Raw genomic sequence first — 15,312 nt, 5'->3', positions numbered from 1 at the left:
ATACCATTCTCTGCCCGTCGTTTCCGGCTTACCATAATTCCATTCCTTTTCCATCGAAGCAAACGCGGTGAATAGTCGGTGAAAAACTCGTCGCGAATACAAAATGGTAACCGGCTTCACCGGGCGGAACCACTCCCGACGATCAGCGCGAGAAATAACGTGACAAAAGGAAATACACCTGGTCCCGCGGATATCCCGTATCCCATCGGATTCTTACAAGCACGGAGACTGTCGTGTACAGGTGTGTTGCGTTAATCTGACCCCGATAGGGTTCACCGAGGATCCTCCCGTACGTATGCAGACCTGACGCGAACATTGCTCTTCCCTTGCCGTTCTATATATCGCAACGTCGCGTCGATATTTCCTAATTACCTCATCATCGTGGCCGTAAGAAGTATTTCCAAAGTCTACGTTTAATTTTCATCACCGAATTATCCCGTTCCTTCCGAGTATTCGAGTCGTTTGAACGATTTGACAGCGCGCCGGTTGAAAAGTCGCCGAAGTTGTCAAGTGAACGATATTTTCATCGGGGCGTCGTTACCGGTGAAAAACAACGCTGCCTGGTAAACGACTACGCGTATTCAATTTCGGTGCCGGCCAGCGGAACAATTACTGTAACAAGAACGAAAATATTTTCCATATGCCGGATGGTGATTGTAGTTGAAATTACTGCAATCGTACGGCGAGTGTACGCGTGTTCGTGTTCCTTGCTGCGTTTTCCAACCCCCTCGCACCCCCGACGCGCAAACCGAATAACACCATGATAAATATAGATACGGTATTTCTATCGCGCCCGCGGAATTTATCGCGGGCGGCGTTTTATCGGGAAAGAAAGCAATGGAAGGCGAATCGGTGCCATTTTATCAACCACTCTCCTCGTTTTTGCCTATCGTTCGCGCCACGGACTAATTTAATACACTCGGGCTTTGAATCCGTTATCTTTTACCCTTCGTCCGCGCTCGCCAATGGATTCGATATTCGCTGTTGTTACTCCACGGGATATTAACAATGCATTCGCTTATTCCTCGAGCGAAAGCGCCGCGGCTTGTACATAGTCTCTCCTGTTTATTGACATCTGTCAGCCGCCGCGCCACGTCGGAGGAAGACTTCGAATAAAAATCATTTCTTCCGGTGTCTGGAAAGTCGGGATCCCGTCGAATGTCACTCCGCGCCGGGGTGATGAGCACGTGCCGAGATTAAATTACGCGAGTCTCGCGTGCTTCTTGAATAAAAGCTTTTTAAACGAACGATGGCGAAACGGCTCTTGGTTCATAATATCCGTATCTAGACGTTTCAGCTCGACAAGTACTCCATTTTGACGTTTGTTATCGCTGACTCGATGGCTACGAATGAATCGCGATTAGGAGATCTTGATATTGTACATTGAAACCCCCAGTGACTGTCAAAATTGACAGAGCGAGAGAAAATATTATTGCGCTCTTTTGTTTAATATTTTAACATTCGAATGTGAGACCGTCAGCAACGGGTATGTGGATGACACAGTCTAGGGTGTCACTTAAGCATGGTTGACAGCGATGAGCCTATTACTCTGATACATGTCAAAGTTTCGTGTACCCGTCTTGACTAAGGAAGTCGTTAAAATTCTATTCGAAGATTCCAATCATCGAACAGAATTACGCGAGAACTGTTTGATCATCTCCCAAGTTCTTGTTTGAAGTTCTCGACGTCTCGTTGACTCAATGGACACGAAAGAATCGCGATTAGGAAACCTTGTAATTGTAAATCGAAACCCCTAATAACTGTCAAAACTGACAGAACAAGAGAAAATATTATTGCGTTCTTTTCTTTAATATCTTAACACTTATAAGTGAGACCGTCAACTATGGGTACTTGGTTGGCACAGTCTAGGGTGTCAGCTAACCATGGATGACGCAGCGATGAACCTATTACTCGGATACATGTCAAAGTTTCGTGTCTTCGTCTCGATTAAGGAAGTCGTTAAAATTCTATTCGAAGATTCCAACGATCGAACAGAATTACGCGAGAACCGTTTGATCATCCCCCAAGTGCTTGATCCATTATATACCGAAATTCCGCGAAGTTTGCATGGCGATGTACAAAGCGACACCGTTAGATAACCGCGAAATAACCGGGATAAACGCGAAATAGCGCAACTTTCCCTCACTCGATAAAACACGAAGCAGCCATTCGGCTTTAAATTATGTATACGAGGAAACCGAGTCGCGATATAACTAGCTCCGTGGCTGAACAGAGATTTCAAACTTTTCCGCTCGGCGTCTGTTTGCCAGGGACGTGCGCTTTGCCCGACGACCGGGCGCAATCTTATCACGTATCGTCGGGAATAAAATGTCCGTCTCATCGCGGCGATGATGCATAGTTCACGAGCATATGGCGGCCGCGCACTACCCTTTTTGTTCTTGCTTGCAGAGGGTCTGGTGTCGTATTCCATGCCCCAAGGAATTAAGAGGGGCTCGGAGGTTGACCTTTCCGACAGGACGTACGACGGCAGGGAAGAAGGAGGTTACCTCTCCGGGGGACTCGGTCAACTTGTCGACGGGCAAAAGGGTCCTGACAACTTCAGATTGGACGTCAGTGGTAACGGGAAAGGTGAGCTGCCTGGCGCTCAAGCGAGATTAACGCTAGGGCTTGATCGCGTCCAGATTAGCGCGATAGAACCGTCTACGTTCCCTCGACTAACCTAACCCCGCTCCCCTGCTTATTATTTCGTTCTTCCTTCGCTCTCGATTCATTTCCGACTCGATTCCGGCTGTATCTCCATCCTCGTCCGTAGCTTCCACTTTGCGGTTTCTTTTTCCTCCCCTCTGTTCTTTCATCGCGTTACGGAGGATCGTTGAAATTCGGTTTGATGGCGGGAGCTAATAAGGAGAAAGAAGATAGTCCGTGGAAAGAAGGGAGCGGATCGTTTAAGCTAACAGGCTTGGTCTCGCTGTTATTTGGCTTTTTTCCCGGGAATTAACAATTCTCCGGCGAGAGTTTCCCGGAGTGTTATTAAATCTCAATTGTAAATTCGCCGTTTCGTTTCATCGGCGGAATTAAATTTCCCGGGCGTTATCGAACTGCGTATATATTGCCGCGGGCCGGAGCTTCTTCGCCATTGGCGGGGTGCATAAAGAAGCTCGATAAAGAGCCGAGTCGTTTCCTCTGTCCTGTAACACAGAGGACAGCCCTGTATCCGATGCCCTCGATACTTTTCCAACTAATTAGGGAACTCCAAGGCAGACGCGACCATCGGGTTCTTCCGTTCTCACGAAATCTCGAATTCTCGAAGCGGCTGATCCCGGTCGATCCTGGCCAAGCACCGGTCAGCGAAAGCTCGGCGACTAAAATTTTCCACGCGTCGATTCCAGGTGTATAGACCGGCCTGCATGGCGATAAGAGAATTCCAGGAAGCTCGCTCCCGGACCTCGAATGCTCGGACTCCTCCGGAGGCAAACGTGTTCCTTGCCGCACTCGAATCTGTTCCAATTTACATTTATATTGAACCGCGGGCTAGACTGCAAGCCACACTGCTGTTTACCGGCTCCCTGGATACATTTGTGTCTTTCCATTTACGCCACGGGACAGGCCGGAGCCGCGTACTTTCAGCTTCTTAAACTTTTAAACCCGTCGAGACTCGCGCACCCTCTCTCACCCCTTCTCTCTATTCTCTGTTTAAACCCCCGGTACCACTATGGACTGGCTCGAATCGAGAGGAACCGCGGTGGCTGGTCGTCCCTGCCGACGCCTTGCACCACGCGTTCCGTGCCGTGCAGCTGCATCCCGATTCTATTTCCAGGCGACCCTCGTGAAAATATTTCCCTCACCCGTTCCGCCCTCGTGCCGACGTTCAACCACGAAGAAGCCAGCGTCGCTGTTTCCGTCGTTGTCCGGCGCAACTTGCCGCAACTTCCCGTCGACGTTCGCTGCTCTCGCATTCCGTTCTCGTTAATAAGTTTCCTCGGTTGCATGCAAGAATGGCGCGGCGAACGGGGGGTCTGCGCAGGCAGACGCGATCAGAATGTCAGCGGGAAACGGCTCGTCAGCGCCGAGTGAGTAATTAGGTCATTAGGCAATAACTTGCGGATTGCAGTTTAGCGAACGTCGAGGCGAGGACAGGGACCGTTACCGATTCCAATATCGCCACGAGAGTCCCCGGTATTTCCCAAGTTTCCTCGGGATCGCTTCGCTACTTCCCTTGTTAATCAATTTTCTTCTCCAATTGCCCGCGAACGGCTATTGTCCAGTGGCTATGAATGATCGCCTACGTTCAGTCCTTCAATTATAAGAATACGTACTCGAAACCGATTAGCTCATTGCGAATCGCATAGAAATTTCTAATATCCATTCCAGGGATCGCACGTTTTGACAAAACAGTGCGTTGACATCTAAGGTGCGTTGGCATGACAGACGAATCGCGAAGAAACGAGAAAACTCGCGAGCTGTACGCCACGTTAACCACTCGCGATGGCAAGAAATTCACAGACGCGAATTCGACGTCTATACCACGATTCTGTGACAGAAGTATTACGACGTGCGTGACACGTCTTTCCAGCGCAAGTGGCTAAGAAGACGTACCACGATCGTCCTAAATTTCGCCAACGATCGCGCGTAAGAGCTAGAAAACGCGAGCCATCGCGTCCTCTCTCGTCATCCCCTTCCGTCACGACGTTCCGCGTAGAAGATGCCAGCCCACGTGCACTCGTTCCTCATTTACCCCGTTTAAATTCGCTTTAGAAATCGATAACACGCGAGCGTCGGCGCGTATGCCGTTTTACGATCGCCATACGACCGGCCGTATAGTCTCGGGATGGTTTAAGTGAGAAAATCATCAAGCTGCGGCGAGTGGAGAGGATGGTATATCCACGGGCTCGCCGGTTATCTTCCCCTCTGAATGTTCGGAATTGATGATGTAGATAGCGACCGAAGGCGGCGACGACAGGAAACTGGAAACTATTTACTCGAGGGACGATATTGAGGGTGGGGTTTATACGAAGGCGGATAGATCAGGGCGATATAATACCGCTGCATGGGTCGTGAACATTGTCGGCGCGAGGGAACGAGGCCGGAAAATGGCAACGTTTCGGGGGACACCCGGATGCCTACAGCGTCCACGGTTACGGCGAATTGAAACGAAACGATCCAGACTCCTAACTTTTAATAAGCTCCAAGGGACGGTGGTAGACCGTCCGAGGGACATCTCGATCGTCTCACCCCTTTTTATGGAACACCCTTTGATGGAACTGCAATCGATGGAAGATCAAGTTCCGTATTTATTTTATCCGGGCGAATTAAAAATCGGAGAAAATTAAACGGGGTAATTGCAGGAAAGGCGCGATTGCGAGGGAATAAAATTTTCCAAGCCCGTCCGGACGGTGGATAAAGGGGCAGGATTTATAGCGCGAAGAACGAATCTCGACCGCGATGTATCTACTCCTCGCGATCTCTTAAAGCCACATTAGGGGTGGACGAGAAAAAGCGAAACGTAAATAAAAGCGGGAGGTTCGAGCTCGTCCGTGGTACCCTCGAATAGAGCAGCTTGCCTGGATCTTGGAAAAATCTCGATTACGTCTCGATTAGTTGGCCAAGTGCTTGCCTCCGCGCAAAAAGCTAGCCCTCTTTGCCTTTTTTCGGGTCATCCTGTCGGCCAACTTCCCGCACAGTTGGCCGGCTGGAGTTGGCAAAATGGTGAAATCTCGCGAGATCACGCTGTTCGACGGAAAGTTCGGGGCGGAAAACCGCAGGCAGCGTCCGGTTAAAGGCGGAAATTCGAAGGGAACCGCGAAAAGTAAGGGAGGAAGCGGGTTCGGAAAAACGCGTAACTCGCGGTCGCGGCCGGCTTTAGGGTTATCGCAGTCCATTTTCAATCCGCGCTGCCTCCCATGGCTGGATCGCGTGCTTCGTACGCGTATTACCTCGCGCTCTGGCTATAACTGCCCCGCGGAAACTCTTCCATTTTCGAAAACCGTGTTCCGTTACTCTTGCGGCGGCCACCGACGCGCTCGAAAACGGAACGTCCGTGAGAGGAAAATGGGTTTCGACCGTTGCAAGTGGGTTACCGTGAAAGTTCGTTCTGAACCGTGATTAATATTTCGTCGGTGCCCACGGCGAGGGATCGATGCCGGCCAGGGGTTCAAAGATAATTCCCGGGAAATTAGCGGCAATGGTAAACCGACGAATATAAATTAGGGCTTTCTCTCGGCTCGTAGCTCTGCCCGGCTACGTTGCTTGTTTCTGAAACTTGAGAACGGCCAGGCAGGGCTTTCGACGAGTCACGAAGGTTGATTGTTAATCGGTGGCCAGGAGCTAGTCGAGGGAACGTGGCTGGGTAGCAGAAAAGTTGAGAAACCGACGAAGGTTGGGACGTTTCGTGCGAGGCGTTCTAGTGGACTCGTTAGCGGAGCTTAAAAAGCTTTACTTCGGTGGCAAGGATGTTTTATGTCTCTTTTATTTCTCTTTCCTCCTTTCCGCCCCGATAAACACGGATATTTCGTACTTTCGAATACTTCCCGAGTTTATTCGACTCGATATCCAAGAATCGATACACCGCGATATTCTTCAATTCCCAGAAGCGTATTCTTCCTTAACGCAAATAAATGCCAGCGAAGAAACGTTTGGAAATATTACCCCAAAATGGCGGCAGTAGCGTCGTTTCTAAATTTATTTCCTATCGAATGACTTTATATTTAAACTTTTCAATAAAAATTCTACGTTCGCGATTTTTCTTTTGATATATTCACTCGCGAGCAGTTTTGTAACATTCGCTATTTATTTCAAACATGGAAGTCGTCCAGGCACGAAACGTCGCGTACTAATTACAAGTCGAAATGTCGACGGGGGATGAAAAATGTCGCGAATAAGATATAGGTCGATCGAAATAGGGGATTCATGCTCGAGTGCAGAATTTTCATTCGTACACCGATTGCACCAGCAATTGCGCATCTATCTCACACCGTGTCTACACCTGCGTGTTACCAGTCTGAAAAAAAATTTTCAAATTTACATTTTGAATCTACCGCAATCCCTGCTCCACTCGTAGTCGCTATTGCGAGCGGATAAAATTCGATTCCCTGCCAGTTCTCTCGGTAACTCGTTACCGCGACATTTGCGATAAACATGCCGGTGCATCGAGTCGTATTTAAATAATTCGCGAATTCTCCAACGAGCAGGGGGTCTCGGAGGGACCGGAAAAAGCGGACGGGGAGGAACACGAGGGGTTTCCGTGTCGTAGAAGAGGTAGAAACGGGGGGTGGGAAAGTGAATAAATCCGGGGTACTTGCCGTGTAAATTCGCCGGCGAAGATGGCGGGAACTCGATGCAGCGCAGATTGCGCGAAAACGCCTACTATTTCGCGTTCAACTGGCGATTAATTAAGGCAACATTCAAAGACCAGCTGTCGTTGGGGCGAAAATAGGTTGGCGCCCGGGTACGGGCCAGAGCTGAAAGGACGTCGCGCAATTTGCAACAAATGCGTTCGCGTTGAAACAATTTGTTCGTTTGATAGGGACCGGGCTGTTCAGGCCGCGCGCGCGCGCGCAAACAAATTTCGCGTCACGCGCGATTCGCGGATTATTTATGTTACAGATTTTATTGTCTCGTTTATCGGCACGCGGTGTCGACGGGATAATCGGATCCAACGACGTAACGCGTCATTTTTCAGATTCGCGACCTGCCGATCCACGTATCCTCTATTTCGCGCTCGTCGCGTAACCCGTTCGTGTTCATATTGTTAAAAAACGGTGTATATGTGTATGTAAATGGGAAAAGGGAAAGGGAAGAGAGGGTGAGAGGTCGACCTGGTGGAATACGTACATTTGTACGGGCGAATGGATGTGAAAAAACAGTCAACCGTTGGATTGTGTCGCAGCCGATCGTGGACGTTGTTAAACTCGAATTAGTCGCGGATTCGATTTTTATCGAGCGCCACTGGTCGCCGAATGTCCGCTCGCTTCTTGATGCACCGATCCGCTGCGATTGTCGAAGGATCGATGGAAAGACATTTCGTGTAACGCTTTTGTCGCGATGCACCGTGCGGCAGGGGTGTAACGAGGCGGGATTAAACCATGGCCGATCGATGAATTCCATGTTTTCCTATTTTTCCTGTGTAAGGGAAGAGGAGAAGAGAGGGCTTTTCAATATCCTGGATCAAGATTGTAGTAGTGAAAACTTAATACTAAAGGAAACTCTACATCCTAGCATTGTAGGGGTGATCCCTTCCCCTGGGTTTTGTCCTTTGTCAGTGGCGTGTGTTTTGTTTCCCGTTTTTTGGAGACGTCTTTGACCCGCGTGGTCCTAAACAGGCCAGTTCTAACCCTTCGCCCCTTAAACTCTTCTACTGCCACGCCGAAATTGCATGTTTCCCTCTGGACACCACGAGAGTGCACGCTAGATGCAAGATTTCTTCTAATATTTTTCTCATATTCTAAGAAAAATTTTTAATTGTTCATTCGGGCCCTTTTTGTTTCAAAATATTTCAAAGGGGCCCTTTTATTTTCTAAATAGCCGTTGTATTCAAAATGCACCAAAGTTCAAACGCTCCGATCACCAATGTGGCAGTCAAAGTGTTAATAAAGATCTATACAATTTTTCCACCGTTTCCACTGACTACTATTCCTTTGCGTTATAACCCCTTTAACAAACATCAATATCCTAACTGGCATAAGGATACCAAGACGTAGGCGTTTCCTGTTATAATCAGCAGTGAACTCATCACGAAATATCGCGAATTTCTTGAAGAAGAAAGGGAAAACTTACAAGAAAAGACATCAAGCAGTCCAAGTAATAATTTCCATTCGCGAGAAGAATGCTAAATAAGATTGTACACCGGTAATAAAATTATTCAAGTATGAGAGGAATCTTTGGATAGCGTCACCCTGCATCGAGATCTATCTTTGCTTCCGAAGGAACCATCCAGCTTATCAATTCTCGAAGTTGGGTTGAGTAGAGCCCATAAAAGCCTTGCTGAAGAACTCGTCAGGACACACTTTTTGACAATCCACCATTTGCACCACGCGTTATAGAGAACTTTGAACCTCCTTTTATTTTATATCACCAAGAAATATAAAATATAATCAAAATCAAAAGTTCCTTTTGATTTATTAATCCGATGTTACCACACAAACTTGCATAATTTTCAAAAAATTTGTCTGCGGAAAATGCATGATGGAGAAACGAGTCACGTGTAAAAAGTATAATGAATTAAATATTTAATTATAATACGTCGCCTTATCGAAGCTCGCATACTCTTACACCTGTTTTTAATTGTTTCTTTTTTAACGATCTATCGAATGTCCCACGCTATTGCGCATTCCCGTAATAACGAATATTCTCTTCTGTTTAAGGGTACGAGTGGGTAGGCTGGAGGAACGACACGCCGAGCATGCTTGGTCGTCCGGTTGAATTAATGTTCGAATTCGACTATTCGAGGAATTTCACTGCCATACACCTGCATATGAATAATTACTTCACCAAAGATGTACAGGTATGTCGAATTTTCTATCTTTCATCGACTACGGCGGATACATGCAACGTTTAGCTTATTCCATTAAGTAGTATATTCGATAATTATTCCGACGTATTTATCTCCGCCTTCACTCGCGTGTAATATTGTCTTACAGATCAATACGACATGCTACAACTCGATATTTCAAATTCCGTTCAATAACTACCCTGCGCACGCACCCTCCGCACAATGTTCTCCTGTATTTTTAACGCCACTGTATTTTCCTGCATTTTACACGCGTTCTCTGGTTTCCCGTAACGCGATCGCTTTCGTTCCCTTCCGACGAGAAGACACGTCAAACAAGCTTTTCCCTCGTGCTCTAATTTCTGCTACTCCATTCTTTCTCGCGCCTCCGCCATTCCGAATTCATTGTCAGTCACTCGCTCCGAGCATCCGCGTGAAATTTTGACTACTATAAATATTACACGAACCCCGACCGTATCGTTTCCCGTACATTTTTCCAGGGCACCTCGAAATCCGCGAATCTTTCTCACGGAACCATATGCCAACGCGCTTCTCGGGATTATTCCGATCAATATTCCCACTGTATCCTCTCTGCGCGAAGATCGATGTTTGCTCAATCTGTATAAACGCCCGGCGAGATCCAGGAATTCGTTATAATTCATTAAACTTCGCGGATGTCTCGTTAACGAGCCAGGGAGGGCCCTAAAAATCGCTGCCAAAGCGCTCTTTAAAGCCGCTGCGCGTTATCTTAACGAACCAACAGCTTCGTCCGCCATCTTCTCGAAACTTCGTAAAGCACAGGCGGAAGAGGAACAGGAAAAAATAGGGGGAAAAATAGAACAAAGAGTTGGAAACTCTCGATGGACGAAGCGATTCGAAACTTTTCGACGGAAAAACCTGCCGGACTATATATCCACGAAATGCACCGTAGGCGGCCGCCATGATAGATTCGTCGGTGCGTGGAGAAGCACTTTATTCGTTATTATTATACGCAGGAAGAATAAAAATTAGGTAACAGTCGCGATTTGTCGTTGCAAATGAAATTTTTGAAGGAACGGAATAAGGAATTACCCCTCTCGGACTATAGTTATCATCCCCTTCCGCGACACGAGGCGATCACAGACTGCTGCAATGGCGGAGAGGGAAGGAAAAATGGAGGAAAAGAGTTCCCATCGCGTTCGACGATTTCTACCCTGTTTATTCGTCCACCGATCGCTACTGTATTCTCTACACACACGCGATTCTTCCGCAGGTCTTTTCCTACGCGAAGGTTTATCTTGGCACGGGTGGGAACCAGTTCAACGGCGAGCCTGTCCATTTCTCGTACATACCGGACCTGGTGTTGGAACAGGCACGTGATGTTACCATAAAGCTCCACTCGCGCGCCGGCCGCTTCCTCAAGCTGCAGCTGTACTTCGCGGCGCGCTGGATCATGCTCAGCGAGGTAATCTTCGAATCAGGTAAGGGAAACACAACGGATCCTCGATAAAAATCTATTTTTCATCCCCCTTCGCCGACCCTCACGTGCACGCGCGTGTGTACCTTGCGCCGGGGTGCAAAAAGGAGGACGACGGGCACCGCCGGGGTGGGAGAAAAAATACGGGGACATCGGCTGGATGGATCGGACGAGGGTGGGTACAGGGGTGTGGGGGTCGGGGTAGCGAGATATCGGGAACGAAATAACTTCGCGCGGATTTCAAGGCTGCCACGGAAACTTCTGCACGAGCAGAAACCGCATCCGGCGCACGTTCCGAGGCCGACGCTCCGCGAACTTTGGATCAAGAAACGGATGAGTTGGGAAGTCCCTCTAGAGCGGTCGATCCGATTTCCAATTTTAGGTGACACGTTCGCCACCGTGGCGATAGAATCGTTCGAGAAAGATGAGGGATAATCAGACAGTGGGGCACCGCGATACGCCCGGAAGCCTCGCTCCAATGGGACAATGAATTCCCCGGTGTAGATGGCGCGGTGATCGCAATGGGATTGTTACTCGGGCTTGCAATAACCGGTGTCTCGTTACAGAGGAGAGATTAATTTCTTTTCAGTCTTTGGATAGAGCAAAGGATATAGGTTAGTTTAGGTCAGGGCTGGAGAACCGATAGCTCGCGGGATATACAGTCTATTTCCTATTTTCGATACAGTGTCTCCTGTCGTGCACGTTTGATTCTACATCTGTGTAATAACGTGACGTTTGTTTGTGTTGGAATGCTAAAGTCGAGACATCTTACATATAACGTCGATGTGAAAATGTTTTCTTTCTATTGCATATTAATGTATAAAAACAAATTCCTTTATTCAGACGAATCAGTCTCTAAGCAATCGTTGTACAGCATACACCAATCGAGTTGCCAATTATTAAAGCGTTGCCTTTCTATAATTAGTGTTCCTTTCTTTTTAAATTCACTGCCATCTCAATTCTATCAGTTTGTACGTATCTGTTGGATCTCGCGAATGTCAAAAGTAGAAGCACTGGCTTAACCCTCTGTACTTGGCGATCTTTTCGTTACAGAAGCATAGTAATTCGAAAATTTTCTGCCATAAAGTTATTTTCAAAACGGTAAATAGGACGTGCAAATTAACCCTTTGCGCTCGAGGATTTTTTGATTCGGGATTATTCCGATCAATATTCCCACTGTATCCTCTCTGCGCGAAGATCGATGTTTGCTCAATCTGTATAAACGCCCGGCGAGATCCAGGAATTCGTTATAATTCATTAAACTTCGCGGATGTCTCGTTAACGAGCCAGGGAGGGCCCTAAAAATCGCTGCCAAAGCGCTCTTTAAAGCCGCTGCGCGTTATCTTAACGAACCAACAGCTTCGTCCGCCATCTTCTCGAAACTTCGTAAAGCACAGGCGGAAGAGGAACAGGAAAAAATAGGGGGAAAAATAGAACAAAGAGTTGGAAACTCTCGATGGACGAAGCGATTCGAAACTTTTCGACGGAAAAACCTGCCGGACTATATATCCACGAAATGCACCGTAGGCGGCCGCCATGATAGATTCGTCGGTGCGTGGAGAAGCACTTTATTCGTTATTATTATACGCAGGAAGAATAAAAATTAGGTAACAGTCGCGATTTGTCGTTGCAAATGAAATTTTTGAAGGAACGGAATAAGGAATTACCCCTCTCGGACTATAGTTATCATCCCCTTCCGCGACACGAGGCGATCACAGACTGCTGCAATGGCGGAGAGGGAAGGAAAAATGGAGGAAAAGAGTTCCCATCGCGTTCGACGATTTCTACCCTGTTTATTCGTCCACCGATCGCTACTGTATTCTCTACACACACGCGATTCTTCCGCAGGTCTTTTCCTACGCGAAGGTTTATCTTGGCACGGGTGGGAACCAGTTCAACGGCGAGCCTGTCCATTTCTCGTACATACCGGACCTGGTGTTGGAACAGGCACGTGATGTTACCATAAAGCTCCACTCGCGCGCCGGCCGCTTCCTCAAGCTGCAGCTGTACTTCGCGGCGCGCTGGATCATGCTCAGCGAGGTAATCTTCGAATCAGGTAAGGGAAACACAACGGATCCTCGATAAAAATCTATTTTTCATCCCCCTTCGCCGACCCTCACGTGCACGCGCGTGTGTACCTTGCGCCGGGGTGCAAAAAGGAGGACGACGGGCACCGCCGGGGTGGGAGAAAAAATACGGGGACATCGGCTGGATGGATCGGACGAGGGTGGGTACAGGGGTGTGGGGGTCGGGGTAGCGAGATATCGGGAACGAAATAACTTCGCGCGGATTTCAAGGCTGCCACGGAAACTTCTGCACGAGCAGAAACCGCATCCGGCGCACGTTCCGAGGCCGACGCTCCGCGAACTTTGGATCAAGAAACGGATGAGTTGGGAAGTCCCTCTAGAGCGGTCGATCCGATTTCCAATTTTAGGTGACACGTTCGCCACCGTAGAATCGTTCGAGAAAGATGAGGGATAATCAGACAGTGGGGCACCGCGATACGCCCGGAAGCCTCGCTCCAATGGGACAATGAATTCCCCGGTGTAGATGGCGCGGTGATCGCAATGGGATTGTTACTCGGGCTTGCAATAACCGGTGTCTCGTTACAGAGGAGAGATTAATTTCTTTTCAGTCTTTGGATAGAGCAAAGGATATAGGTTAGTTTAGGTCAGGGCTGGAGAACCGATAGCTCGCGGGATATACAGTCTATTTCCTATTTTCGATACAGTGTCTCCTGTCGTGCACGTTTGATTCTACATCTGTGTAATAACGTGACGTTTGTTTGTGTTGGAATGCTAAAGTCGAGACATCTTACATATAACGTCGATGTGAAAATGTTTTCTTTCTATTGCATATTAATGTATAAAAACAAATTCCTTTATTCAGACGAATCAGTCTCTAAGCAATCGTTGTACAGCATACACCAATCGAGTTGCCAATTATTAAAGCGTTGCCTTTCTATAATTAGTGTTCCTTTCTTTTTAAATTCACTGCCATCTCAATTCTATCAGTTTGTACGTATCTGTTGGATCTCGCGAATGTCAAAAGTAGAAGCACTGGCTTAACCCTCTGTACTTGGCGATCTTTTCGTTACAGAAGCATAGTAATTCGAAAATTTTCTGCCATAAAGTTATTTTCAAAACGGTAAATAGGACGTGCAAATTAACCCTTTGCGCTCGAGGATTTTTTGACTAAAGAAGGGTACGAGTTGAAAAATATTCTGTTACAAAGCTGATGATATTTTTTGAGCAGTAAATAACAAATCGTATAATAATTAACACGTAGAATTATTTAATTTCGATACCTCGCACACTGTTACATTATTTTAAATTTGATATATTAATTAATATCGAGCCTCGAAATTTTATCAAATGGCGACTGAAGGGTGCCTCTCTAGTGCAGAGGGTTAATTGTAAGACGTAGAATTATCTCCATGCGTTACTTTAAATTCCCAATAGATATTAATTAACAACCATCTTTAGAATCCGATTAAATGGAGACTGAGAGACGCCTCTCGAGCGCAAGAGGTTAATTCTTTGAACTCCACAGATTGTGGTTCGACGGATATTTCACTCGTACACGCTTCTGAAAATATAAATTGATTTAAGCTCGTTGCTCTCAACCTGTCGTCGTTTATTTCAAGCACGTTTAGAAGAAAGCAGCTGAAATATCGAAGAAAGAATTAACAGCGGGTTCGTTCTCCAGCCCTGATTTGGGTATTTGCGGCGTGAAATGTTAATAAACCATGAAAAGTGATATCGAACGCGATTCGAAAATAAAATTGAAACACAAATTTCAAGATATCCGAAAATGATTTTTCGCGTTTAACGGAGATACGACTTCATTCTTGAAAATTTTACTCGTTCGTTGCTACCAGGGATGCACGCATGGCGGCCATTTTTTTCTGGTAAACAAACCGAATATTATTAATTAATATAAAATCATTTCTCATTAATATCGCGAATTGAAGAGTTCACGCGAGAAACGAACCTTGCAAATCTTCGAGCTTTTGAGTAACGACTATAGAATAGGTACACTTCCGTTGTTATAAAAGAATTGATAATAATTGACAGGAGTGGCTTTCGATGTGAAGGCGAGAATTTTTCTCCGAATACCCAGGAGACTAGGGCACGAAATAAAATAGGAGGAAGAAATGGCGATTAATTGGAGAATATTCTCGCGATTTGTAAAGTATTCAGAGACGGTTCCCTCGGTTATACCAGCAGCTCGATGGATTCGGAAGCATCGCGGCCGGGACGAAGACGGAAGTATCCTCGGCACGTTGCGCGAATCAGAGCACGTGGTCGCGAAACAGAAACGAAACTTGGCGGTTGCGGATCGCACGCCCTCGAAAACTTTCGTCCCCGTGGCGAACAGCGAAACCGTCGTTAATCATTCTCACGGTGTC

General features: G+C 47.1%; 1 protein-coding gene across 1 annotated transcript in view; it reads left to right on the top strand.

Moving 5' to 3' along the window:
• The window catches only part of Ddr (discoidin domain-containing receptor 2), a 145,226-nt gene that overhangs the window by 71,379 nt on the left and 58,535 nt on the right, over positions 1-15,312 (top strand). The window contains exons 5-7 of the mRNA XM_017904179.1: positions 2,410-2,589; positions 9,321-9,460; positions 10,698-10,905. Coding sequence (XP_017759668.1) covers positions 2,410-2,589; positions 9,321-9,460; positions 10,698-10,905 — 528 coding nt within the window. The remainder of the gene's footprint in view (positions 1-2,409; positions 2,590-9,320; positions 9,461-10,697; positions 10,906-15,312) is intronic.

Source organism: Eufriesea mexicana, unplaced genomic scaffold, assembly GCF_001483705.2.
Source record: "Eufriesea mexicana isolate 0111107269 unplaced genomic scaffold, ASM148370v2 scaffold2818, whole genome shotgun sequence".
NCBI classification, from domain to species: Eukaryota; Metazoa; Arthropoda; class Insecta; order Hymenoptera; family Apidae; genus Eufriesea; species Eufriesea mexicana.
This window is presented reverse-complemented; position numbering and strand designations above follow the sequence as displayed.